The 27,200-nt window shown below is 35.4% G+C and overlaps 2 protein-coding genes across 2 annotated transcripts in view; both read right to left on the bottom strand.

Moving 5' to 3' along the window:
- The window catches only part of LOC306865755 (serine/arginine-rich splicing factor 9-like), a 343,328-nt gene that overhangs the window by 148,170 nt on the left and 167,958 nt on the right, over positions 1–27,200 (bottom strand). The window lies entirely within an intron of this gene.
- LOC306866262 (cryptic protein-like) lies at positions 394–27,200 on the bottom strand (the record flags this gene model as incomplete). Its single annotated transcript, XM_079411355.1, has 8 exons — positions 394–508; positions 2,268–2,392; positions 24,566–24,666; positions 25,611–25,720; positions 25,806–25,920; positions 26,802–26,957; positions 27,047–27,096; positions 27,184–27,200. 8 exons carry the CDS (start codon positions 27,198–27,200, stop codon positions 394–396), a joined length of 789 nt encoding a protein of 262 aa, XP_079267481.1.

Genomic DNA, 27,200 nt, shown 5'->3' with positions numbered 1-27,200 from the left:
AAAGAGCAAACTATTATTCTTAAAGAGGGAAATGTCGAACAGAAAGAGTGAGCAGCCATGACAAATTATGAATATTGCCTTTCTCAGAAAAAGCATAAAGCATTAAAAGCTCCCACAGTAAATGTGTTATATAAGTTTTATTAAAAACAAGATTCTATATGTAACCCAATGAGCCTTATATGAAAGACGGATGCTGGAAGGCAGGATCACATTGAGTTTAATGGTGTATGTCTGCAACAGTGTCTTCCTGTCTCAAAGGCTGCATCAAAAAACTGTTTAACTCATTTAAGTTAAAGAACTAGGCTTTCATACTGATATATGTCAGGCATCCGTAGGAAGTGCATTAGAGATGAGTTTTTGGTTTTCACGCCGGCCTAAAATCATTCAAGCCGTCTAAACTCTTAAAATCCCTTGAACCCTCTGAGCTCTTCTAATTTGTTGCTCTCTCATGCTCTCGATCACGTGCTGGTTCCGAAACTGAAGCCTCTGGACCCACTCCTCACGTAACCTGAAAGAAAACATCGTCTTTATGATAAACGTGCTTTATTGCTGTATGCGAACCTAGACTTTACTGTAACACAGGAAATCTCTGTGGCAAACTGTCATTTGATGCCTCAAGTTATGAAGGTCATACACATACAAAATCCTTGTGCTTACATGTACTTACAGTGTACTTACCCAAGAAAGTATTGGTAATATAAGGTAACTACATGGGGTAGGTTCAGAGTTAGTACCTAGTTATTACCTAGTTATTGTAATTACTAAAATAAGTACATAGTATGTACACGAGGAACAGGACTGTAAAATAAAGTGCTACCCAAAATCCTTCTCAATCATGATACAAATGTTTCGGAGAGTCTCAGCTCAACAAATTGGTTTCATTTTTATGAACCGTTACACATTTGCTAATTAATTTGAAATATAAATTGCCATTCAATTGTGAAATATTATTGTGATTTACTGTTTTCTATGTGAATATCTGTTCAAATGTAATTTATTCCTGTGATCAAAGCTGAATTTTCAAGATCATTACTCCAGTCTTCAGTGTCACATGATCTTTCCTTTTTTTTTTTTTTTTTGCTGTTTAACATTTTTGTGGAAATGGAAGAATGTTTATTTCAAATAGAAATTATTATATAACTATAAATGTCTTACCTGTCATTTTTGATCAATTTAATGCATCTATGCTGAAAAAAAAAAAATCTTTTGAATTGTAGTGTCATGGTTTCCACAAAATATGAAGTTATGTTTTCAACAATGATGATTGATATATATATCAATCATATAAATATACATATAAATACATATAAATCAGCATATTATAATGATGTCTGATGTGAGGTGTGTATTTAATATTTAGGCCTATATTGATTAATTTTATGTATATTTTTATATTTATAAATTATAATTTACTAAATGTATATAATTTATAAGTTAATAACTGGAAGTGCTGTTAGTCAGTGATTAAAATTACCTGGTTAATCTTTTGAACTGTTTCATAGAAATAAACAAAAGTTTATAATGCAATATTGCAGAATAGAATTAAATATTTTTAAATAGGCTGCATAATAATAAAACAATTTTAGTTACTTTTTTATTATCCACTTCTATAATAATCTACTTTGACACTATACTGTAAATTCTGACGTTCAAAGTAGCTTCTCCCAACATTGCTCAGATTTGGATCTGAGTATTAATAAACCCTTGGATTTGCTTTGAAGCCTGTTGCGGTTCATCTGTATGAACAATGTATTCATTACACACTTAGAAAGCCGTCCTCATCTCCACAGCTGTTTCTACTGAAACACACTGCCTTTGATTTGAACGAGGTCCAAAGCCTGGAGATTTGTACCAGTGTATGTCCTAATCCACATGATCTTCCTGAAGGAAACACCAGAGGGCAGCAAAAACAAACAATAGAAGCCTGTCTGGATTTACCCTTTAACCCCTGGACTCTCATTGGGATGCTTTTCATTTCCAAAAGATAGAACTGTTTATGGATCCTAAACTAGGTCAGAAAAAACAATTATGAGTTTTTCCATTTCCTCCCATGAGGTTCATTCCAGCAAGTTGGATTTTGTGACTCAAGGTCGTTTATCAAAATGATCTTTTCATTTCAGTTTATAATCTTTCTTTGCAATTACAGCATTGGAAAATAAGCTTGAAAAGTGACAAATGGAAAGAAAAGCAACACAATGGATGATGTTACTCTGTAGCAGCAGTTATCAAAGAAGAGATCTGACTCTCTGTGATAGACATATACACACTTGGATAAAGAGCTGTTCTTCATTCTCGAGTCTTCATTTCCCATCCTCTGAACGTGGCTTTCGATCTTCTCTTCCCAGTACTTCTTCACCCCGTATTTATCATGAATACGTGCCAAATTAATCATCTGAAACAATGAAAGCAGAACATCTCGGGGTGACGGATAGCTGTGCATCAGTGCTTGTGGTATTCCTCCCAACTATAACCAATCATGGGAGCATGCAATATCTGTAGATCCTTATTATACATGGACAAACCATTTTTTACTGGGAATGATTGTATTCCATGCAAACTAAGACAAACTGCACTTGACGCATAATTCATAATCAAGATAAATGAGAACATTTCCAAGACACTTTACATTAAGTTTGAGATGTTCCCCAATGTACATGCAGCACAATTTCACTTTCACTTCTGGGAAGTTCCTACTTACAAGTTTAGAAACTGTTTGGCATTTTAACAATAACATGAAGAGCAAATGATGCACATTAGTATTTTCTGACAAGCACGATCGCTATTCTTCTTCCTCAAAATGCATGCAAATGACATTATCCAGTCTGCAATCACATTTAGATTTTATTACAGTCAGTGCCAGTTAACCTCCAGTCTGATTCTTTAATTGACAAGCTCTCAACTTGCACAGAAAATCCACTAGCTTCCTAAATCCAAGCTTAGGTTATAAAAAGTTTGTGAAACATTGTTTTGAAATATTTTTAGAATGTTGAAATGTCATTCTACTGACTTTATTTTTCCCCAAAATGCAAGGTTATTTCAACGTTTTCATTTGATTTTTTAAGAACATTGAATTGTCCAGTTTCTTTGACATGATTAGAATATTATAATAAAAATAAAAACGTTTCTTACGTTATTTTCACGCAAATTGCAAGTTTTCCAAAATATAACATTATTTGAATTTTCATTTTTAGTATGCTAAGAATGTAACAACGTCTAGTTTTCTCTTCCCGATAATGCTATATTTAATGCTATATTATTTTTTCAACATTCTAGTAAAAAAAAGTAGATTTTTATTATTCTGAGAATATTGAATTGTCCTTTTTATGATCACAACATTATTTAAAGGTTACACAAATGCTTTTAAAACATTCTACTATTTTCATCCAAAATGTAACATTATTTGAATGTTCGTTTTTAATATTATATATAAATATAATTGTACATAAATATCTTTAATATTTAATAATAATTTTTTTAACATTACTTAAAGGTTATGCAAATGTTTCTTACAATGTTTATCATGTACAAATAACAAAGACGTTCAGAGAATGCTGATTTCAGAATGTTTTCTGAACATTATGAGAACATGTAGCAAAAATTAATAAACCTATATAAAATAAAATGAATGAATATATGATGTTCCATAAACATTCATTCAAGAACATTTTATCCCAACATTTATATAACTTTTAAAAATGTTAATGAAAGTTGTGAGAATTTTCATAGGAAGTACCTTTTGATCTTTTGTGCATGTGTTGACCAATTAACCTCCAAACGAGCTCCAGTCCTGCACTTTCTGTCAAGAGAAAACATCAAAATACTGAGAAAATTCAGAAAGCAACATTAGCTGTGAAGGACCAATCTGTACGGCGACTCACAGAGGATGAAGTGTGGTGCTCAGGTACAGGCCGGCCTGTGGACGATCTGGCAGTTTCTCTTCCCTCGATCTCATCATAATTTATTTCTGGAGCAAAAACACAAAAGACAAATGGAGCTCTGACCCGCAGTATCGGTGCGTTTAAGCCAAGAGGAATGCCACCGTTCCCACTGGAGTCGGCAACTTACCACAGCAAACCACTGCTGGACTTACAGGGTTTAGAGGAAAGCATCACTCTCATCCGTGTCTTCAGTAGGAAACCACGAACAAAATGTACCATTGTGATCATAATTACCACGCCAGGGTCAAAAGTACTTCTGGAGGTCACGTGGCTTAACTTTGTGATGTCATGGGTTTGATAAACATATACTAAAATGATGTTTGCTCCTTGTTCAGTGTACTGAAGCAGCACAATTCTTTAACATTCTGACTCAAAGTAATTACATGACATTCAGTTCACTTCAATTTGTAACTTTTTTTCTGTTGAAATCAGTGTTATTTTAGTATCAGTGAGATATTTTTTATAGCTTTGATTAATATTTTTAATTTTTTTTAATTTTTTGTTTTCGTTTTAATTTTGTCACAACTTTATTACATCACATTTTGCGCTATTTTGTATCATTAGTGTACTATTATAGGTTTTATAAAGATTTTTAATTAGTTTTTATTTTTATATTGTCTGTTTTAATTTTAGTTAAAGTTTTAGTAATTGCTGTGTGTTTTTGTCAATTTTATTCATTTGGTTTTTTTAAATGTCAATATCTAAGTATGTTTATTAATTTTTTTAAAGTTATTTTAGTACATCAAGTTAAACTACGTGAAAATGAGAAATATTGCCTTGGCAAGTAGCTGAAATAAAAAATATTTTATTTTATTATAGGCCTAGATTTTATTTCATTTAAAGTTTATTTTATTAGTAGCAAAATCCATTCGCTGGTTGAATGAATTGGGAGGGTAAATGCTGCAATTAAGTATATTTATGTGTTTTTGAGCAAAGGGAAACACTTGTTAGTGTTTAATGATTAGTCAGGTTGGAGATCTAGAGTGATTTGTTTTCTATTATTGTTTTTGTAGTTGTTAGCAGCTGTAATAAAAAGTATGATGCATGTTGCTTCATTTAATGAGAAATCGCTGGGTTAATATTGCAGTTATCAATTACTTTTCACTCGCTGCCTCCTGCACATTATACTTAGTGTATACTTATTTTTGTCTAGCATGCAAATATAACTTCTTTTTTATCTGAAGCAGTTAAAACAGAATGATATGATATTGATCTCATTTAATTATTTTTACTTTTACTTTTGAATTTGACTTTTTGATGACAGGTGCCTTTTTAAATAGTTGTTATGGGACATTTTGGACATTAACTTAAACATTTGTTTGCAAAGTATGTAAAACCTGGAAAAATGAAAACATGCCCTAGATGCTTTCTTGTTGATCTGGGTTCACATCATAGTTAATTACGGACTACAGTATATTCTCAATGCTCAGTTATTTGTGTATGCGCTCGTATATTAACCATCAGAGCCTTTTTATGACATCCACCTTCCTTTTGCTCCATTATTTATAGTTATATGGTAAGAAACCCTCAGTAATTGTGCTGGAGACACATTCATCATTTCTGCTGTAACTTTTGTCTATGCTAAATATTCTCCCATGTATCCGTAAGCATCAGGCAGCGAGGGAGTGTGTTTAATAAGCGCTGTCATTTTCTCATTTGTCTGTGTGTAGTCACTCTGTAAGCATGACAAAACTCTGCTTTGATATTCTGGGCAGCTGCCTGCTGGGATTTGTGGGCCAGTCGCCTGGCTGAGAGATGTGTTGTGTTGAGCCAGACTGACGTGCCGTGAGGATTTGTCAGTCTGTGTGTGAATACACAAGAGTAAAACACGGTACACCTGCCTCTGGGCCCTTCACAAAAAACACCGGGATGACACTGAGCTAAAGGTCACAGTAGATTCAGACGCAATTAAAATACACAAATCAATATAAATATCAAAGTTATTCATAGTTACAATGGCATGCACTACAGAAAAGTCCTTTCAAAACTCTTTTACTTAGTTTTTTGTCTACTTAAAGTTTTTTTTTCCTCAGAAAGGCATTTTGTCAGCTGAACAATCGATATGTTTTCAAACAACAATACAATTTATTGAATGTTTAGTCCCTCACAGCCTCGTTTTCATTCCTGTCACAAACAAAATATGGAATTACCCTGTCTAAGTTCTATTTTTACATAATTCTTCCTTATATAGTTAAACAGCATGTTTTAAGTTACAGGAGCTATAAATACTATTAAAGTCTTTTAAAGTGTTTTAATGCGCACTATAAAGTATAAAGAGACAAGTGATGGAAACGCCAAATTTTGAATAAAATTTAAGTAAAAACATTATGTCCATTACCATGCCAATCCCTCCGAGAGTTGTCATCATGACAGAAATACAGAGTTCCGGTATGAAACTCTAGATGGCGCAGTCTGATAGGTCTAACTCAATCTGACCTAATGACATTATCACATGGCACAGCTGATCGGTTCTCTCCTGTGTCGGTAGCCAATAAACTCTCTGCTCAACTTTCAAATATATGACTAGTGCTTGTTGTAGCAGTTTGCAGCATGCTTCAGAAACCCTCCACCTTCCCCAGCTCCACCTGTATAGATCTGCTACAAGGTGATTCATGTATGCTGGTTATTTCATGTACGTTATATATACAGCAGCAGGATTTCTTACATGCTCACAGCAGCATGTTGTGGATGTATTGGCAGTAGCAAGTTTCAGTACTTCAGCAGCAGCAGCGTAGCGGATCTATTCCGCCAAGACCAAATACATTAACATTGTCATGTACATTACCATGCCAATCCCTCCGAGAGTTGACATGACAGAAATGTTGTTATGGTTATTTGGAAATGGCCGAGCCAAAGCCAGTCAAATCTGACTACTGCATCTAGTGTTGAATGCGCTATTGAAAAGTCCAAATTTTTTTCTATGGAATTGGGTTACTTTTAAATGTTACCTGTGTTGATTTCCACCCCAGGGGTAAAGGTTTGAAATATTGCATGAATTACATTTGACCGAAATGCTTGCATTTAAATGTTTTGCATTCTTGCTATGATAAAACTGCCCTTTTTATCATCAATGTGCATACCAGTGACTGTTAAATATGTATTTTAGGTGGAAATTACATATTTTGAATTACTTTGCTACTTTGGGCTGTTATGACTGGCCATTGGGCTAGTTTCGTTAAAAAGACCTGGCAACCTTGGCTGTATGGAACAGAGCAGACGCATTGAGTTCAGAATTGTAGCGTAGCCTATGTCTTCCAGCTGAACGAAATGATTTTTGTTTAAAAAAAAAAAACAACTCAAAACGACAGTGTGGGCTGTAATGTAACCGGTGTACGACCAAACACTGTGTGACACCGACTACCATAGCAAGTTTATGTAACTCCATCATTCCTGTTTTGCGCCAAATCACGGCATGGCAGGACCCGCGCTATTTTAATTTTTTGCCCACTCCTGCGAAATTTGCATTGGGTCCCGCGGGATCCAAATCTCTATGCAGCCCTTTACTTCTATAGCTTTCAAGCCAAGCAAATGCTGCTTTTAGGAACTCGATACAAGGCCCTTAACAATCTACACACTAACCACAATGGCGATGAACAGAAATGTGGTAAAATATTATTTAAACTTCCAATAAACAAACTTTTAGGATCTTTAAAAGTTTAAAACAAATATCAAGACAAACAGAATCCGAAATATTTTTAAATCAGCTGTTCTAATATTTGTTACTAATCAAATAAGCAAGTTTGTGATTGATCATGTTAAGCTGGGATATCGTAGATCAGGTTTCAAGTGCAAAATTTGTTAACTTTTTAATACAATGTTTTGAACTCCAGTATGAATTTATGCATGAAGAGTATATACCCATCTAACAAAAATATGCTGTAAGAATGTTTTGCTAACGTTGCTAAATTATGAAAACTTCTAAATGTCATTCAAATGTAATAAAAAATTTTGGGATTTGATAATTTTGCAAACATAGGGGAATATAACTGTTGAATGTTGCCTGAACATTCTAAACAAGCAGAAATAGGCGATTTTTTCATGTTGTAAATGTATGAAACTCATTAACGTGAGTTACGTAATCAGATTACTTTTTTTCAAGTAACTAGTAAAGTAACACATTACTTTTTAATTTACAAGAAAATATCTGAGTTACTTTTGCAGAAAAGTAATGCCAGTTACTTTATCATTTATTGACTCACAAGTCTCCTGTCCCCATATTGGGAGAAATGAGAAGTACAGAGGCGTTGTATGCACTGTGTGAACATGATGTTACTGTAGTTCTAGACTAAATGTGAATGTGTATTAATTCATCCCATTTAGTATTCATCAAAATGAATTAAAACAGTGAAATACAAACTAAGAATATGACACAAACCTGCAATAATTAAATAAATATGTTAAATAACACAAATCATCATTTTATTAACCAATGTCTATGCTGCTGACCTTTTGATGATCCAGTTCAACCATACTAATAAGCAGAAATGACTTATGATACACTAAGAATTGTGCTTCGTTCTTCTTTTACTGCTGAAGAGTGTTGAACCTTCTTCTCCTGCGTTCTACTGTACAGACGTGAATTTACTTTTCCTTCAGTCTGAGGTTTATTCATTACACTTTTTGGTGTGAAAGGGCTTTTGCATTTGCTATAGAACTTCTCATATTAAAAACAATCAAGCCCTGCTCATATTTAAAAAGTTATGCAAAAGTAATGTAACACATTACTTTCCATAAAAAGTAACTAAGTAATTAGTTACTTTCTTAGGGAATAACGCAATATTGTAATGCATTACTTTTAAAAGTAACTTTCCGCAACACTGCTCATGTGATCACATGTGAACATGTGCAATATGTTATATATCACATGGGTTTCACATGTGATTTTAACATGTGAAGTTCATGTGATTTTTCTGTAAGGGTGAACATTAAACTAAAACGTTAAAATAATAATGATAAAACAGAATTTTTTTCATAACCTATATACAGTATATACTACTAATATTGCTTATAATTAGTGATGTATAGTTATAAGCAATGTTAATAGGGATTCTTGCTCAGGAATTAGCACTTATAATGTCACTGGATGAAGTTTGTGGAAGTTCTGCACTGCAGTAAACACTTGCGGTGTGTGTATTAAGAGCAGCTCTTCAGAGAGCCTGCGATATCTTCACCATTAAAAAGCTCTGAGATGAAGGATCAGGTCTGAACCCAGATATCTGTACGAGCCGTAAACTGGAATAGACAAGCAGCTCTAGGGCATCTCCACCTTACCGCAGGACTCATGTAGGGGCATAGCTCAGGGTTTATGATGCGTGGGAATTTCATTACGCTCCAATAAAACATGACGCTGCCACAGAGGGCAGTGAAGGGGGTCCTGCAAGACCCACACGCTCACACAATATGAGATGTCCCAGCTCCCAAAAACACAAACACACACTGACAGATCCCAGATTCCCTGCTGACGTCTGGCAGGAGAACAGTCAGAATGGCTTGTCAGCAGAGCAGGGATTTACGCCTGGACTTATTGAAGTGATAAACAGTCTTCGTGTTAATTTAACAGGAATACTTGTATATGCAGCTGATATGAGATGTCAAATGAATCATTACGGATCAAACCGAGATCTAAGATACAGTGAAAAACAAGTGGTTTGTGAATAAAAATGTGTGAATTTCTTTTCCTATAAAATGACAGATCAAACAAATACCCCAGCTTCATTATTTGAAGAAAACAAGAAAACTTTTTTGCTTGAAAAATGTATTTGTGCATCATCTTTACACTTGCTTTTATATTTTGTCTAATGCAATTATTGCATTTCTTGTATAAATGTTATACTGCACTGTATATTTGCTAAATGAAATCCAATACTTGTTTCTTGATGCTGATTCCAAAATAGTGCCTGTTTTGCTTGTGAACATCATACTTTTTTCACAAAATATGATATTGATTAGCATTTTTGCTTTCATAGCCATTTGTAATGTGAAGAAATCTTGCATTTTATGAGCGGAAATACATACAAAGACATGATTTCTGTATTCCTCTGAGCCACTTTACAACTATTTTTCAATTCTCAGCTGATTTTCCACATGTATTAATCATTCTGAAGACAATTATTTTATGCCTAATCCAACTTTTTCCACTCCTTTTCAGAATGTTATTTATTTTGTTAAAAATTTGTACAGTTTTTAATTGATATTTTCATCATCAAATCTGGTAACATTAGGACTTTTTCCTGATATCTTTAAGATCAGACCGGTGTTATATCTTTATGACCTCATATTACTAGACTTACTAGACTAGTTTTGCTTTTTAGTTGTTCATTTCATTTTCATTTGTCACACTGCAGGACTATTAAAGCAGATTGAACATTAAATAGAAAATGGTTACAAACTGCAACCTGTCGTAGCATACAAAAATATATACTTTGCCTTATAATAATGCTGTTTTCATAGAAGAACTAGTTTGGGTTCCCAATAGAACCTTTCAGTGAAAAGTTCTTAAAATAACCAGTTTTGTTTTTTTTTGGTAAAGAAACATTTTCCACTATGAAGAATCTAGTTTCATGGATGTTTGAGGTTCTTCACCATCAATGCCAATAAAGAGCCTTTACATTGAACAGTGTATGAACAGTAACAGTGTAAATAATGGAAATTGCTCCAGAAGAAGAGTTATTAACCAGCTATCCTGTCGGGAGTATCCAAAAGCAAATGTATTCCAGAAGTGTTTGGGGGAAAATGTTTCTCCATGCTCACTGACTAAACCCATCCATCATCAAACCCATGAGCTGTGCTGAATCCGTCTGGACCGGCAGCATCGCTGCCCCTGAAAATGACCTCATGGAAAAATGCCTCCATTGCCCATTACTGCAGAAGCCTCAGGGAACAGAAGCCGCCGCTGCTCAGGAGGTCATTACCAATTTAACTGCAGTTATAGAAAGGCGGATAACAAACCTGAACTATAACCTAAGTATAGTGGACTTTACACAAGCTGATAGATGGAACACAGACATAGATTAAGGCTGTCAGAGGGGCTAATGAGAGCAGAGAGGGCCGGCGGTGAGCGGGATTGTTGGGAATAGAGGGTAAGATGAGGCCGCTGGAGAGACGGTTCAGGGAATGGAGAAAAACAGGTCGGTTAGGAGAATGGGGAGATCATCAGAAGGAGAGAAAGGCTGAGAGTTTACTATCATCAGGTCAGAAACAGGTGCAAATGAAGGAAACGGAGTTCATCGGTGTATCAGATCAGGACTGATCGGTTTAATCAGGTGCATTGATGAGGCTTTGTGTGGAAGATCTCTGTCTCTCTCTATTATTACTTCTTTCCTGCTCCACTGAGTCCATTATTTTGAGGAAAAAGAGGAATATGAAAAGTAATTAAATAGGTTTGGGTCACAAAAGGTCAACGTGAACGTGTGTTCAGTGAACTACATCTTATAATGGTGGAAGTTTTTGTAGAAGTTGATTTAAAAAAATATCCGCTCTAAGAAACATTCACTGAAGTCAATGTGAAAAATTATAAATATATTAAGAACTTTGGATTTGTTTGTTTTTTTGTATTATTAAATATTATTACAATTTAAAATAAATGTTTTCTATATGAATATATTGTAAAACATCATTTATTCCTGTGATGAATTTTCAGTATCATTACACCAGTCTTCAGATCCTTTAGAAATCATTGTATTATGCTGATTTGCTGCTCAGGAAACATTTCTGATTATTATAAATGTTGAAAACCGTTCATATTCTTGTGGAAACTGTGATACAATTTATTTTTCAGGATTCTGTCATGAATAGAATGTTCAAAAGAACAGCGTTTATTTGAAATAGAAATCTTTTGTAACATTATAATTGACCATTTTAATGCGTCCTTGATTAAAGTAGTAATTTATTTTTGAGAAACCTTACTGACACCAAACATTTGAATGTTACATGTGAAATGTATCATTTTATATGTACACTTAATATAATAAAATGATATATAAGAAATTGCATTTTTTTTCTTGTAATTACACACTCATCAGACTCCATAGTACTGACTGCTGAAGTGAAACCTCTCTTAAACAGCAGGGGGTGAAGTTGAGCCTTTCAAATGTTTTATTACTCATTCAGTCTTATATCAAGAATACTACCAGAGCAATTACAGTAAGACAGATCTTTTTATAGCTGAAACTGTTAATTTGCACATTTTGGAAAAGGTTATATTAATTTGCACAAATCAAGTCTTCATATTTTATTGTAATTGATTTAATGGAGATATCTAATTGGGCATAAAACTGTCACAAAGCTTGATGGTACAACCTCGGCCTACCACTAAAAAAAATATATAGTTTTTAATTAATGCTCCTGCAGCTCTTTAGTGAATGTTTCTGCAGCAGACCTGAGGAATCATTATGCATGTTTAGAGGATTTAGGCCAGGCGTTTGACAGGTTGTATTGCCTGGAATTATTCAAGCATCTCTGAACCGGCTGAATCCACCTCAAATCTGAAAGTAGTTTGGAAAAGTATGTTGCTGGAATTTCTCCCTGGAGAGTTTCATATGGCAGTAAGAGCTGCTGTCAAACACATCACACTGTTGAACATGCGGCTCTGGAAGAAACTGTGTTTTACGGAGCAGCAAATCTGTCCTGCACTCCTGTTCATTTTTCAATTTTGTTGTGCTTGTTGTGACATGCTTAGAGATGGTAGAGTGATCGTAAGATAAAGAAACGCCAATCAATGTCCATCTGCTAAAAACAGCTGAGATTTCATGCCCATTTAAGCTAACAGCTCCCACTGTATCCAAAGCCGCAGAAACTTTGCTGCAGTTTTTTTTTTTTTTATATTATATTATTATTATTGTTACATTTTGGTTCCAGCAGACATTCAGAAATATGCTCTGGTCAAGCTCAAGCTTTATTAATTATGTCTCTTTAATTAATTCAACTTTTAACTTTAATTACACAATGACAAGAAAATTAACTTGTTGGAAATAAAGAGCCATAGTTCGTCATTGCTCATATGGTTCATTAGTCAATGCAGTAATTTTTCAGTTTCTTTTTCTGCAGGTCACATCCTTACGCCTTCAGGTGGCAACAAAGACCGAGGTTTGTGTCACTGAACCGTTCATTCAACCGATTCTTTCAAACGGTCAGGAAAGAAACAAGTGGCTGTCTTTATGAACGAGTCATTGAATCATTAACCGGTTCATTTGACAACTTTGATTCGTTCAAAAACGTAAAGTGTAGTAATGCCGCTTCGATTGGAACTATTTTCATTGGCGGAACAAAAATAGACAATGTTATGTCTAAAAGGTTATTCGATATTTAAAAACAACAACAACAACTATAAATTATTGATAAAAAAACGTTGCCAAGAAAACATGCTTTGTTTTCGATGAAAGGTGGGGTATGTAATTTTTAAACTCCTGAAGTATTTCTATATAAATCATCACAAATTTCACTGTTGAAGCTTTAAAATACACTTTTTTGTTCATGTATATTGTGGAAAAAATATGATACACATGTTTAAAAATTGTGAATTAAACCTTTTATTTAATAAGTTATTATTTAGAATTATATTTTTATAATTGTATATGCTATTAATTAGCTTTACCTGCATTGTAGAGCGCATGCACAACGAATTGTGTTGTTGTTTTGTAAAATATCTTGTTACGATGTGAGAAATTATTCAGTGCGTGTGTGAACGGTCCGAATGAATCAAACTGAATCGCGAACCATATTTCAGACCCGATTAGATCAAAGGAGTGATTCATTTGCGAATCTGGTATTTAATTCGGATTCTAAACAGCTGATCGAAAACAGGGACAGGGAAAGTGATTCACAGGTCAGTATACGGTAATCTCCATTGACATACAATGATTTATTAGTAGCCTAATATTTTACTTGGGCTTGGTATTTCATTGTAAAAAGTGTCTAGCGATGCCCTATAAACCTGAAAATCTATAGTAAGAAAATGACTCAGGGAATTTTCAATAAAACAGAGGAAAAGTGAATAAGCAAACTATTTTGTTGCCTCATCCTGTTCTCTTTTTCTTTCTTTCTTTCTTTCTTTCTTCTTTCTTTCTTTCTTTCTTTCTTTCTTTCTTTCTTTCTTTCTTTCTTTCTTTCTTTCTTTCTTTCTTTTTCTCCGTGTATGCTAAACCACAGAGCAGTGCCAAGGGCAGCCGAGCACATCTTCAACTGACATGTTCTCATTTACACCCGGACAGAAACACGATGCCTATCTGCCTATTTACAGTCACAATTTATGCCAGCCTCTAGATGGCAGTGTTACATTTCAAGATGACACACAGACATATGAAACCCACAGAAACCCCCCTCAGATGAAGAATCCCAGCCATGTTAGTGAACTGCTCACTGATTCATAGTCTACTGTAGCCTATAATGCAGTACAACATCCAGAATATGCGATCTGAAATGATAACTGCATTTTTGTCATATGATGTCATTGTGTTGCATGTTTAATTCAATTCCATTTTAAATCCAATTCTTCACTTTTGGCAGGAGCAGAATGTGCAGTTGCACATTTCGCCAAAATGAAAAACTAGGGTGCATTTGAATGCACTGCATTGTGTGAAATATAATGTGTGCGCTGTTTATCATCAATGCACACAGCCCCATATATTGTAGCAAATGTAGCAATTCATTCAAGTATTCAATGCATACAGAAAAGTTGCATGCTGTGCACAGTGCATAGACTTAAAACTGCAAAATAGGACAAGTAGTAGGCTATGCTAGTATGCTATTCCATACACACTCATTCTGACTTACAAGCTTCATATATGATGATTACTTCTATTTGTAGGCACATTTGACAATCCATTTTGGTCTCTTTTATGCATGCTTAAATAAATGCATGCATAGATAATGCATATAAAAAGGCATAAATAAATAAAAGATGCACTGTTAGTGTAGCCTATTCTGGCAAGTTAATCCAAGTATTAAGTGAATACAGAAAAGTGTGCGAAACTTTGCATAGACTTAAAACGGCAAAATAGTATGCTATTCCAAACACATCCATTCTCACTTGCATGCTTCATAAATGATGATTACTGCACACATTTGGCTCATGGATAGAGAATCAGACTTGTAACCCAAAGGTCGTGGGTTCGAGTCTCAGGTCCAGCAGGGATTGTCGGTGGGGTGAGTGAATGTCCAGCACTCTCTCCCCCCTCAATACCACGACCCTTGAGCAAGGCATCAAACCCCCAACTGCTCCCCGGGTGCCGCAGCATTGGCTGCCCACTGCTCCGGGTGCGTGTTCACGGTTGTGTGTGTGCACTTGGATGGGTTAAATGCAGAGCACAAAATCCATCCTTAAGACATGGTCACATGTCACTTGACTTCACTGTCACTTAAATAAACGCATGAATAATTAAATAGAATGTATGCACTGTTCATCATTAATGCACAGCTTTATATATTTTGGCAAATGCAGCAGTCCATTTAGTATTCAATCCATACAGAAAATTAGCATACTGTGCACAGACCGCAAAATAGTACAAATATTGCATGCTTCAGAAATGACAATTACTGCTGTTTGTAGACACATTTGGCAAACGTTTTTGTTCTCTTTCTTGCTCTGTGCAAATGTCATTTCTAGACATGCTGTTGAGTTTAAAATCACAAATGTGGTGTCAGCACCTCTGTATGTGCTGGTTATAACATGCTGTATGAGTTCAAGTGATATAAGTTGTGAATTTCATAGCTCCCGCAGACACGTTTTCCCCTGAGGAGATGTTCTCTTGAGATCCGTGCTGCCTCGGGGTAAGTGGATACTAGGCTCAGACAAAGAGACCGGTGAGGCGACTTTATTGACTGGGTGGAAACAGCCAGGGCTGACCGAGTGATTTGTCTCCAAAAATAGAAGAGACCTGAGTGCAAAAAGCCACTGAAGAATCCCTCTGTGGTTATCAGTAAACCTTTTTATCTATACTTACAGATTGTTAACAGCACTAGATTAGGTTTGAAGGAGTGTGTTCTATGCTGTCACATTTGTTGTTAAGTTTGACAAGTGTTTGATTCTCACAATCTGCCAGGATTTGGGTTGCTAACGGCTCTAATGAACTCCGTCTGTGCTGCAGGGAAGGGAAGGGACTGACGAATCGATCAGGTTTGGGGCCGTGAGGATGAGGTGAGATTCTGTGACCTGCAAACTCACACAGAGCGTTAATGACAGATGAGCTTCATCGACTCACAGGTAGTTAGAAAACAACCAGACATCGACTGTGTGTGTTTGTTTGTAAACCCATATGAAAGAAAAACCACAAACGAGACTTTAAATAAGCAAGTAAATGCATGCATAGATAGATAGATGATTGATTGATTGATTATGCATGCTTGCATACATAGAGAGAGATAATAAATGTATAATACATGCATAGATAAATAGCTTAGATTATTAAATCCATGCATAGATAGATGGAGTGTGAAAGAGAGAGAATGATGGATAGATAACATAACATAGATAACAGGTAGTTAATGCTTAAATCCATAGATAGATAGATAGATAGATAGATAGATAGATAGATAGATAGATAGATAGATAGATAGATAGATAGATAGATAGATAGATAGATAGATAGATAGATAGATATTGGTATATGCATGAGTTCACATGTTTGCGTACATGCTTTTAATATATAAACATATTTCAAAATATATTTATTAAGGCGTTAAAACAGTTTATCTGCTTTGCCTCGGCCGTTCCTGTAGCTGAGAAGTTTACGGATGTTCTTGGGAAATCCGGTGTGGAGGATTTACAGTCTTTGAGAAAGTGGTTTGTACAGGATTTTCAGTCAAATATGCTGACAGACGTGAAGTTTATACAGGGCTTCAATCTGTGAAGAAGTTGAGATTACAGAGCTTTCCGTGTGTGAGGGATACGTGTCCATCTGGAGCCAGAAGGGGACATTACTTGTCTTGAAGGCTGAAAACATAAGTAGACCGGACCAGATTTCATCATTTCCACTTGAAATGTTGATCAGTGTTTACTTAATTTTACATATTACATATTCAGTGCTGGGTAGATTACTTACAAATTGCAGTCTGTTACTGATTAGAAATTACATGTTGAAAATAGTTTTCAGTAATGTAATCAAGATTTACTTACTCAATTTAGGTCATGTATTCTGACTACTTTTGGATTACTGTTAGATTACTTTTGACATAACTTGTTTATACATTTTAATGGGGTTATTGTTATTTTTAAAAAGAGAATAAAATATATGACCACTAATCAACATCAGAGAACACACAAATATGTTGTAAAATTATTGAAATATTAACTTTAGAAACTTTAAGTGCACATTTTTTCAGTCTGGATCCAACCATTACATGATCTGAGATGACCGAACACCTGAGATGGAGGATCAGCGCCGGGAGATAACGCACATGGCCCTGATAGGGGACCATAGGCGGAGGCCAGACACCTGGATGAGCGCCAGAGACAGATCCCCATTGAGGACCCCGCCACTTAGACAGCCATCGGGAAAGACCACTGGAACCAGCTGAGCCCTTACAATCTGACTTGCTGCAGTTGGAATTGAACTGCTGGTTTGTTTGGCCAGAGGAGAATTGGCCCCCCGACTGAGCCTGGTTTCTCCCAAGGTTTTTTCTCCATTCTGTCACCGATGGAGTTTTGGTTCCTTGCCGCTGTCGCCTCTGGCTTGCTTAGTTGGGGACGCTTCATTTCCAGCGATATCGTCGACCTGATTGCAAAGACACTATTTAAACTTATTGACACATTATTTTCCTTTTTTGATATTGTGCAGTTGCTTTGACACAATTTGCATTGTAAAAAGCGCTATATAAATAAAGGTGACTTGACTTGACTTGACGTTTTAGGTCAAGGGAGTTTGACTGACAAAAATCCCTGCATCATGGAAAAAGGAATTACTTGTAAATTATGAATAATTTACTGTCATTGTGTGAATAATTTGTAATCATGTGTAATCCATAAAAAAGTAATTGTAATTTTATTATGAGCATTTTAAAATATAATATAAGTACTTAATTTTTGGAATCTGATTACGTAATCCAGATTACATGCAATTGGTTTCCACCCAGCTCTGCACATATCATATTATTAAAGCATCAAAAACAAAGCATTCAAAGCCTCTTTGTAAACTCAGAGTTAAGGATTCCCCTGAGCCCTTAGGATATTGTCCGGTTCTTTTGCATCACCGCAGATGTGATTCATGAACTAACAGCGTTACTTAATTAAGAAGCCCATAATCCACAGCGTCTAAAGATCTCTGTGTTCAACACAACTCCAGCCTGGAGGGAAACAAGGTGTTGGGAGTTTAAGACGGAGTGTAATCCCAGAAATGGAGGGAATGATGGATCGCAGGATCAGGGTGTGACTCCCGGAGTAATCAGTCCAGGCCGCTGGTCTCCGCTCTCATCCAAACCCCCACACCAATCTCTCAATCACTCCTCTGTCTCACTCCCACTCGCAATGGCTTTCCATCTCTCATGCGCCTGTGAATTTACCCACTCGTGTTTGGCTTGTTTTCATGCAAAACCCTCAGGACATCCAATAGGTGATTTTTTTTCTTCAATAGAACAGTGAAGGTGATTTTTAGCTGAAATCGTGGTTCCTGGTGATTCATTAAATGTAAGTCAATGGCTACCGTCACTTTGAGAGTCAAAAAAACATATACAGGCAACATAAAATTAACTCAAGACATTAGCAACCATATAGCAATGCACTAAACCCCAAGCAAAGCATATTAGACTCTTAAGAAATGTCCAAGCCTAGTTAGTATTCAGTATACGTCTCTTTTTTTTTCTTTGGTGGTTTTTGCAGGCATATCATTTCTGTGCAAAAATGTCACATCTTTGGTATTGAATATGAGCGCTGGATTGTGGTGTGTTTAATTTATGGTTCATTACGGCAGTACCGCCTGCCAATTAATTCATCTCCAATTGCCCTTCATGTAATGAGGAAGGTTTGATTCTTATGCAGCACGTCTGTCGTCAGGATGGGTTATGGGCACGCTCGTATTAGACATATTTAATTCTGCGAGTCTGCCTTTAAGCAATTAACCGGGTTGGAGGAGAACTAAACTGTGACATCCTTGCACTGTGAGTTTTCTGAGCTGAATTTTTATCACTTGGCCCAGATGAAGCTTGTCTCGCTGGAACGCAGACGGCCTGTAGAGCCGAGCTTTCATTTCCGATTTTACACTGGACACCGAGTGACCAAATACTGATGTGTTTAATGTATAAAAAGGAAAGAAAATGTCTTGAAAATCAAATATTTGAAAAGTGTAAAATGCATGAATATCTAATCTCTAATATTATTATAATATGAATAATATAATGTAATGTGTTATATATTATAATATAACCATTACAACATGAATAATATATTTTAATATAAATTTTAATATAAAAGTATACAGCATTTTAAATGTATCTTGAATTTTGATGGTTTCATGCATACATTGGCACAAACCATGTTTGTTATGGCAAAGAACCTATATTTAATTTAGTAATGTACTTTAAATGATACAAAATCAAACATTGAAAATATATTGAAAATATATTTTTTTATGAATATTATATTATTTATTACAAATATTTGTAATATGATATGAATAGATTATAATGCATTATATATTATAATATACTGTAAATATTATAATATGAATAATGTATTTAAATATTAATGCATAAGATGAAATGTTGGTTTCATGCATATATTGTGGTACAAACCATGATTATTATTGAAAATTAACTCATATTTAATGTTATAATTAACTTTAAAGGATGATATTTTGGTTTAATGTACAAAAGATTAATATTAAAAATAGTATTAATTTTTTTTTTTTAAATATTCATTTTCATTTTAATAATATTTTGGTTTAATGTACAAAAGTGAAAAAAAGTGTCCAACAAATCAGACACTGAAAATATATTATGAATATCTGAAAATGATCAATATTTTTTTATTATTATTATTCAATGAATAATAATATATATGATGTATAATATATAGAATTTATATATTGGGATCTATTCAAATATAAAAATAAATAATTAAGTTTGTTTTATTATGAAATTACTGAACATTTTTAAATGCACCTTGAATTTGGATGGTTTCATGCATTCAACACATTGTGGCACAAACCATGTGTTTTTTGTTGCAAACGAAACCTTATTTAATGTCATATTTTATTTTCAGAAAATAAAAAAATATTTGTTCTAAGATTAAGTATTGATGAATATTTCTCGCCCTTCCGTGACCCATCGGAACAGCCCATCTGTGGAGGATCAGTGCTGTAGAGGACCGTCCAGGCCTGCCTTCTTACCATATCACCTTCAGATAAGAAGAGCGATCTCGGAACGAGCAGACAAGAGGACACAGCGCAGACGCAGAATTTAAACATAGCCATGGGAAATGTGAAGATAGGGGACAGTCGGAAAAGAAATAGGAGCGAGAACAAAGGATAAGTGAAGATGAAGGTACAAAGGGTGTGAGAGAGAGATGATAAAATGGGAGAGAGAGATGATAAAATAAGACAAGGCAATTTCTTTTTTCTCATGCACCTCTGCAGAAGAGCTCTGAGGTAAACATGTCCTCTGTCTGTGATGTATAGGGCTGTCTGTTGTGTGAGTGTAAGTCAGACAGCACTTTACTGTTAACTCTCCACTCCCTCCCTATTAGCGGTGTCCCCCGACCCTCGCCGGAGCCCAAGTCCTGGCCCCTGACGGCCCCTCGCTCTGTTTACCCCATCTACCTCTGTTTACTGCCACACAGAAGAGACATTTGCCACTGTCACACCAGTTTTCCACTGGGACAGGCCTGAGAAACACGTCAGGATAACAAACACACCGTGCGGTCCAGACTCTTATACCAAACCGTTTTAGCGGAAATGACAACGCAGTTGAAAAATGAGATTCAGAAATGTACATGCATGTGAGACTGTGTCAGTGTTTGGCAATTGCTGTCTTAGAGTAAAAAAATGGAGATAAACAGACGATTTTCCACCAGTGTTCTCCGTCTATATTTTGGGAGATCTGTGTTCATCTCATGAGTTTTCCTTGAGCTGCAAGCTTTAACGAAGTTTCAGTCTAACTTCAATAAACTTCGGTCTAATACTTTCAGAGGGAGCTCGAGCAAACCTTTGGGCTACTTGAAATTGGAAAAGAAAATTTGTGATTGTGATTGGTGCCTTCACACACATATGAAACGGGCCGCAGTCAAATATGCCATGCATTAATAATGCCATCTTTTTATCAATAGTATATGTCTCCCGGCATGGATCGAGCTGATCCATGCATATCCAAGACAATAAAACTATATGAGCATTAAAGTTGAATCAAACACTTGAAGAAAAGAGAAAGAACACCTGCTGAGGGAGAAAGAGGCTGCGTTTGAAGTGCCTGTGCTTCCTGTATCTCATCAAATGAATATAACCTCGGAAAAGATGAAGATAAACTGGCTTGCATCTCAGGAGCTGGTTTGAAACAGCCCTAGTTTTTTTTTCCGTAAGTGATGCAATCACTTAAAAGTTTACCTGCAATTGCTACAAAAGCATCCCCCATCCAATCAGCACAATCCCAGACAGATTTCCTGCGTGTAATCCCATGCATCCGGCCTTTTCAGCGAGGAAACTCCTGCCGAGCTCCTTCAGCCCAATTAAACCCACATGCCAGGCTTCCATCAAAGGACTCGAGCGGTTTGTGCAAATTAAACGCTATCATGGAAACAATCGCATACGGAGGACAAGTCTCCCAGCAGGAGCGAGGACTGATTATATTATACTGGGAGAAAGTTTCTCTTAGGAGTCACTTTCTAAACGCTCTCATTAATCCTCTTTCCAGAGCGTCTGAATGTCGTGACTCTGGAAAATGTGGGACTTCCTGAAGCTCAAAGAATGGAAACAGAGTAAAATAAAGTCTCTCGATGTGGCCAGCTTTGTCGCTACTGGATTAATCTCTGGAGGTTAGATAGAGCAGCTTATTTTAAGGGGATCAATGAAACTTAAAGAATGTCTAATGCCACTTTAAAGCCGAAGGCCTCGAGGTGCCGAATCCTGAGAGTTCAATGGAGACGGTGCGTCACAAGGATGCAGTGGCTAAAATCTTTAAAACTTCAACTTTTGTGGCAACACACTCTGACTTTGGTGCTTGATGACCAATGAACAATTCAGATCACAAAACAAAAAGAAAAGGTTGCATTTTGCATAAAAAATGGGGGGACAAAGTTTTTTTAGTTAACTAAAAAAAAAAAAAAAAAAACTTGTATTATTTCAGTTAGTTCCCAGAGCAACATTTTTCATTTTCATTTAGTTTAACTTGATATACAAAAAAACTAAATTTAAAACATATGATTAAAAACTATTTAGACTATTTAATATATGTGTGTATAATATATATATATATATATAAAATTTAAATTTAAATATAAAAATACAAACAAAATATTAATACAAACTTCATTTAAAAAAATAGGATCTCATTGATACTAAAATAACAGTGCTTAGGGACTATTCAGAAGTTTTACATTATTTCTGTGAAAATGTACCATATTTTCCTACTTTTTTGTATTTTAGTTTTTCATTATTCTCAAAAGGGATTTTTTTTGTAAATTAAATTATAAATTATATGTATGCTAAGAGTTTGGGGTCTGTTTTGTTATTTTTAAGAAATGTATATTTTAACTGAGCAAGGATGCATTAAATTGATCAAAGTGCCAGTAAAGACATTTATAATGTTACAAAAATTTTCTATTTCAAATAAATGCTGTTGTTTTTTAGATTTCTATTCATCAAAGAATCATGAAAGAAAATGTATCACGGTTTCCTCAGAATTATTTGGCAGCACAACTGTTTTCAACATTGATAATCAGTATATTAGAAGGATTTCTGAAGGATCATGTGACACTTAAGACTGGAGTAATGATGCTGAAAATACAGCTTTGATCACAGAAATCAATTACATTTTAAACTATTTTCGAAATAGAAAACAGCTATTTTAAGTTGTAATAATATTTCACATTTTTACAGCATTTACTGTATTTTTTAACGAATAAATGCAGCCTTGGGGAGCAGAAGAGCCCTTTTTTTTTTTACCAAATACAAACTTTTTAATAGTATTGATATATAATTTTAATTGTATTTCTTCACAATAGCCATATTGCTTTTTGTAAGAAAAAAAAAAGTTTTATTGCAATAATGAGAATTGCCACTGAGAACGTAAGAATTAGAATAAGAATGAGAATAAATGTGACTTTCTCCTTTCACAAAAATAAATATCAAAATGAGTTAAACAGAGCTAAACTGTTTCTGTTCCTAAATCCTGAATAGCAGGCTGGGCCATATCCTAGTCTTTATCACATGAGATGCTCCTATAAGCTTCTCTTTGACATGTAAGCATCTCTTTTGCATGAAAGAGTAGATTCTCCATGCAGAATGAGGCCGTTATCACTCTTGACAATGGAGAAGATACAGGGCTTAGGATGGTCTGCCCAACCCCACCCGGCTATTAATACCAAAGAGAACAGCGGCATTGTAGTGTAAAAGAGTCCAGAGTATCTCCGTTTATTCAGTCTGTTTCTGAGAGACCAACAGGAAGAGAGCTTTCAGCACAGATAAAGCCTTTTATATACGAAAAAAAATTTGGTATAGAAACTCTCAGGCACAGAAATAGCTAGTACATTTCCCTAAAAGTTACAAAGAAATGGCAAGAAACAAGGAATTTTGAAATAGAAAGACTGAAATAGTATTTTCTTCTCTGATAATCTTTATATGATGTACAACTTTGAAAAAAATTGTACAAATGCAAATACGGTGTAGATAATTGGGGTCTTTAGAAGTTTTACTAAAAATGAGCTTGAATTTAAATTAGAAAATACTGTGTTTTATCCCCCAAAAAAGTTACAAAGTCATTTTTGCACCCATAAGTCTTTCTCATGGTTATTCATAGCCTTGGTTTACTGGGATCCAATCTAATTTTCAGCGCCCATGATAAATTGCTTAATTGAAGTCAGTAAACAGTCAGTCATCTCAGTTATTGATGCGAGTTTTAATTAGATGAGACAAATTCATTCGCTTAATCATACAGAGTGTTACAGTACATCACCAGGCAACTCAAGAAGGTCAAGATAGTCACTGAGATTGATTGGCTGGACGATTGTTTATATAAGATAAGAGAAAATAGCCGAAAGGTCAACAATCACGGGCTATCTGAGCATCATCTGCCTCTCTCTCCACTGACGAGCACAGCAAAGTTTCCAGCACACGAGGCGAGAACTTGACTTTAAAACAAGCGCATTGTTCAGATGACATGTACATTTTAAAAGCAAAACAGATGCAGGATATAAAAAGCTTCCCTTTTCGCCAGTGCATTCTCTTGTATAACAAATTCATACAGATAATTCATTTTGGTTCGGCTGTGCACTGACACACACACAATATATTTTCAATATAAATCCTATGGACATGTTCCTTCACTAAACAGTTGCTCTTAACACAGCTAGTTACACTTCCACTGGAAGCAAAAAGCATTTCAGTGCCACCAATAAATGCTGCCCTAAATGTCAAAGAAAATAAACATATTGTTCGTACTTCGTAGTCTAATAGAGCATTTCTGTACAAAACCTAGTTAAGAAAGCTAACTTGCAGTATAAAGGATAAAATAAAGGCAACAAACATGATAATTGAAGAAGACAACGTTCTGAGGGAGCTTGAACGGTACCACTGAACTTCCTGAGAATCATCTGAAAGAAAATACAAAAGATAAGTGCACACGAAATAATACACAGGAATGTTATTTGAAGAAACAGCAAAGCAGCAGCAGACGGCCTGAATAATCATCTGCCATCAGGTTGAATCAAGCGCTAGTCAGTGATTCACAGCCTTATTAGGGAAGCGTTGGAGGTGAGAACTTCTGTCTATTGTTGTTTATCTCCAGCTAAACCAGTTACAGGATATTAAGAGCGTGTCTGGCATCATGTTATCAACCTTCCTCACTGTAATATAATGGAAATGGCCACTAAAACAGGCAAAAATTACTTTCTCATTTTGTCGTTTTTCGGTCCACATATATAAACATTCTTAAATAAATATAATTTGACATTAGGTCTTGTCATATATAAAATGTGTTCCTTTCACTTAAAAAAAAAAAAAAAAAAAAAAAGATTGTATTTTTGTCTTGTTGTCTAGGTTAGGACGATTCTAACCCCCCTCCCCCAACCACACACTCCTGGAAAGTGGGGGCCCCGAGTGAATATGCTGTCCAGGGGGCCCAGAAACCATAGCGTCACCCCTGTTTTCTATTACAAGTATCTAAACATTCTTAAATTTAGATACATTTACTTGAGAAGCTAAATAATTAGAAAAAAAAAATCTAAGAACTTAGAACAAAAATTAAATAAAAGAGAAGCACATTTATGTTTAAATAAAAATAAAATCTGCCAATGGGGTCAGAAAAACACCCAAGTAAATGTATCATGATTTCAGAATGTTTAGATATTTGGACTGTAAACAAGACATAAATGTTGAGTAAGAAGGTAATTTTAGGGTCCAGTTTCATTATATGACAGTAAGGAAAGTTGATAACACGATGCCAGACACACTTAACATCCTTCAAGGTGCTGTAACTGGTTTAGTTGGAGATAAACAAAGAGAGAGCAAGACAACAAACGTGCATCTATAAACTCACCACAGTCTTTGCTGAAAACATGCGGGAAGCAGTGCAGAAGTCCATATCCACATCTGCAGTACGAGCATCCTTTCTGAACCCACTCTCCATGTGGAATCACACCACAATCTCTGGCAAAATAAAAACATAATCATTCAAAAACCTTGTGCAAATACACCAGTACCATTCAGCTCAATCCTGATGTCATTTAATTACCCGAGGCGCTCGTCGTATTCGCAGCTCCGGCCGGTGAAGTACTTCGGACAGGCGCAGAAGCTTCCCAAAATGCATGTTCCACCATTCTTGCAGCAGGTACGGCTTTGTTTAGAAACTGAAATGAGAAACAGCAGAGTAAAGATGTTAAATACAAAGAAGCAAACGCAAAACAGCAGCCCCTTCCTAAAAAATGTATGAGGTGTAATCTAAACAGCTGCTACCAACATCTGTTTCCCAACACGACATGAACCATCCAGACACTGTGCAGGCCGTTACGCCTGACAACACTGGAATTCCCATTAATAAATGGATGGATCCACTCAACTCCAGCCTAAATGCTCAAAACGCACAGTTTTCTACCTCATGCACATTGCTTACTCTGGTTTGTGTTTGTAAGTGCTGTGCAATTAAAGTGCAACTGATCATTCTAGAATCGTGATGCTTTCCTCTGTAATTTTCTCATTTTCCAGTGCAAATGTCCAACGATTCTTAAATCAAGATACATTTACTTCCGAAGCATAACGCCATAAAGAGATCTTTACGAGATCAAAATGAGTTTATGGTTAAATCTGAGAGTAGGTTCAGAAAAATCAACTTAATTCAAAATTTAATACACAATTGACAGATATTTGTTCTTTTTTTTACAGCATGAACTCATTTAATTTTGTCCCATTTGCCATGTTTAGATATATTTGAAAAGAAAAATACGGAGGAAAATTATGTTTTTTGTTATTTGCAGTGCATGCAATATGTAATACCATGTCTTCATGAATTTAAGACTTTCTGCTCCTTCTAAGGTCTTGATTTGTTAGGATGCATTAGGAAAAAATGGTGTAAAACAAAATTACACAATTAAATTAAAAGAAAAAGCAAGTTACACGTGTTATACGTGTACTGTAAAAAATAATAGTATTTTCAAATAGTAGTTCAAATTTACTCCAGTAATATTTATTTACAACTTTTTTCCCCCCCGCGGTGTGGTAATGATGATCTCACCTCCGGTCAGTCCTATGAACGGTAACACGGCCTCGGCGTTGCGGTGTTGACGTAGCGGCGTTTGCGTGTTCATTTCGTTGAACTTATTCAAGAATTCCGCCGCATGTTTTGGCTTCCCAGAAACTCCAGCTTTCCCACATTCTGCTCCTTCACATTCTGGGAGAAAAACGCGAATGCATTTTATAAAGGAGCGATGAAAACTCAAACGCGTATAGACATAAACAACGTAAAGATCCCACTTCTACCTGATTCAGACGAAACCGCCTGACAGACCACCACAGCAGACAGCAAGAACCTGTAGGTAAGAACAGAAAATGTGAGGCCCGAGGAGAAAGACAAGCGATTTGATTATTCCAAAACGAGTCGTGAATCATTTGCTCACCTGAATAGTTGATTCAT

This window comes from Barbus barbus, assembly GCF_936440315.1.
Source record: "Barbus barbus genome assembly, chromosome: 47".
Taxonomy (NCBI): Eukaryota; Metazoa; Chordata; class Actinopteri; order Cypriniformes; family Cyprinidae; genus Barbus; species Barbus barbus.
The sequence above is the reverse complement of the archived record's forward strand: the minus strand, read 5'-3'. Positions and strand labels throughout refer to the sequence as shown.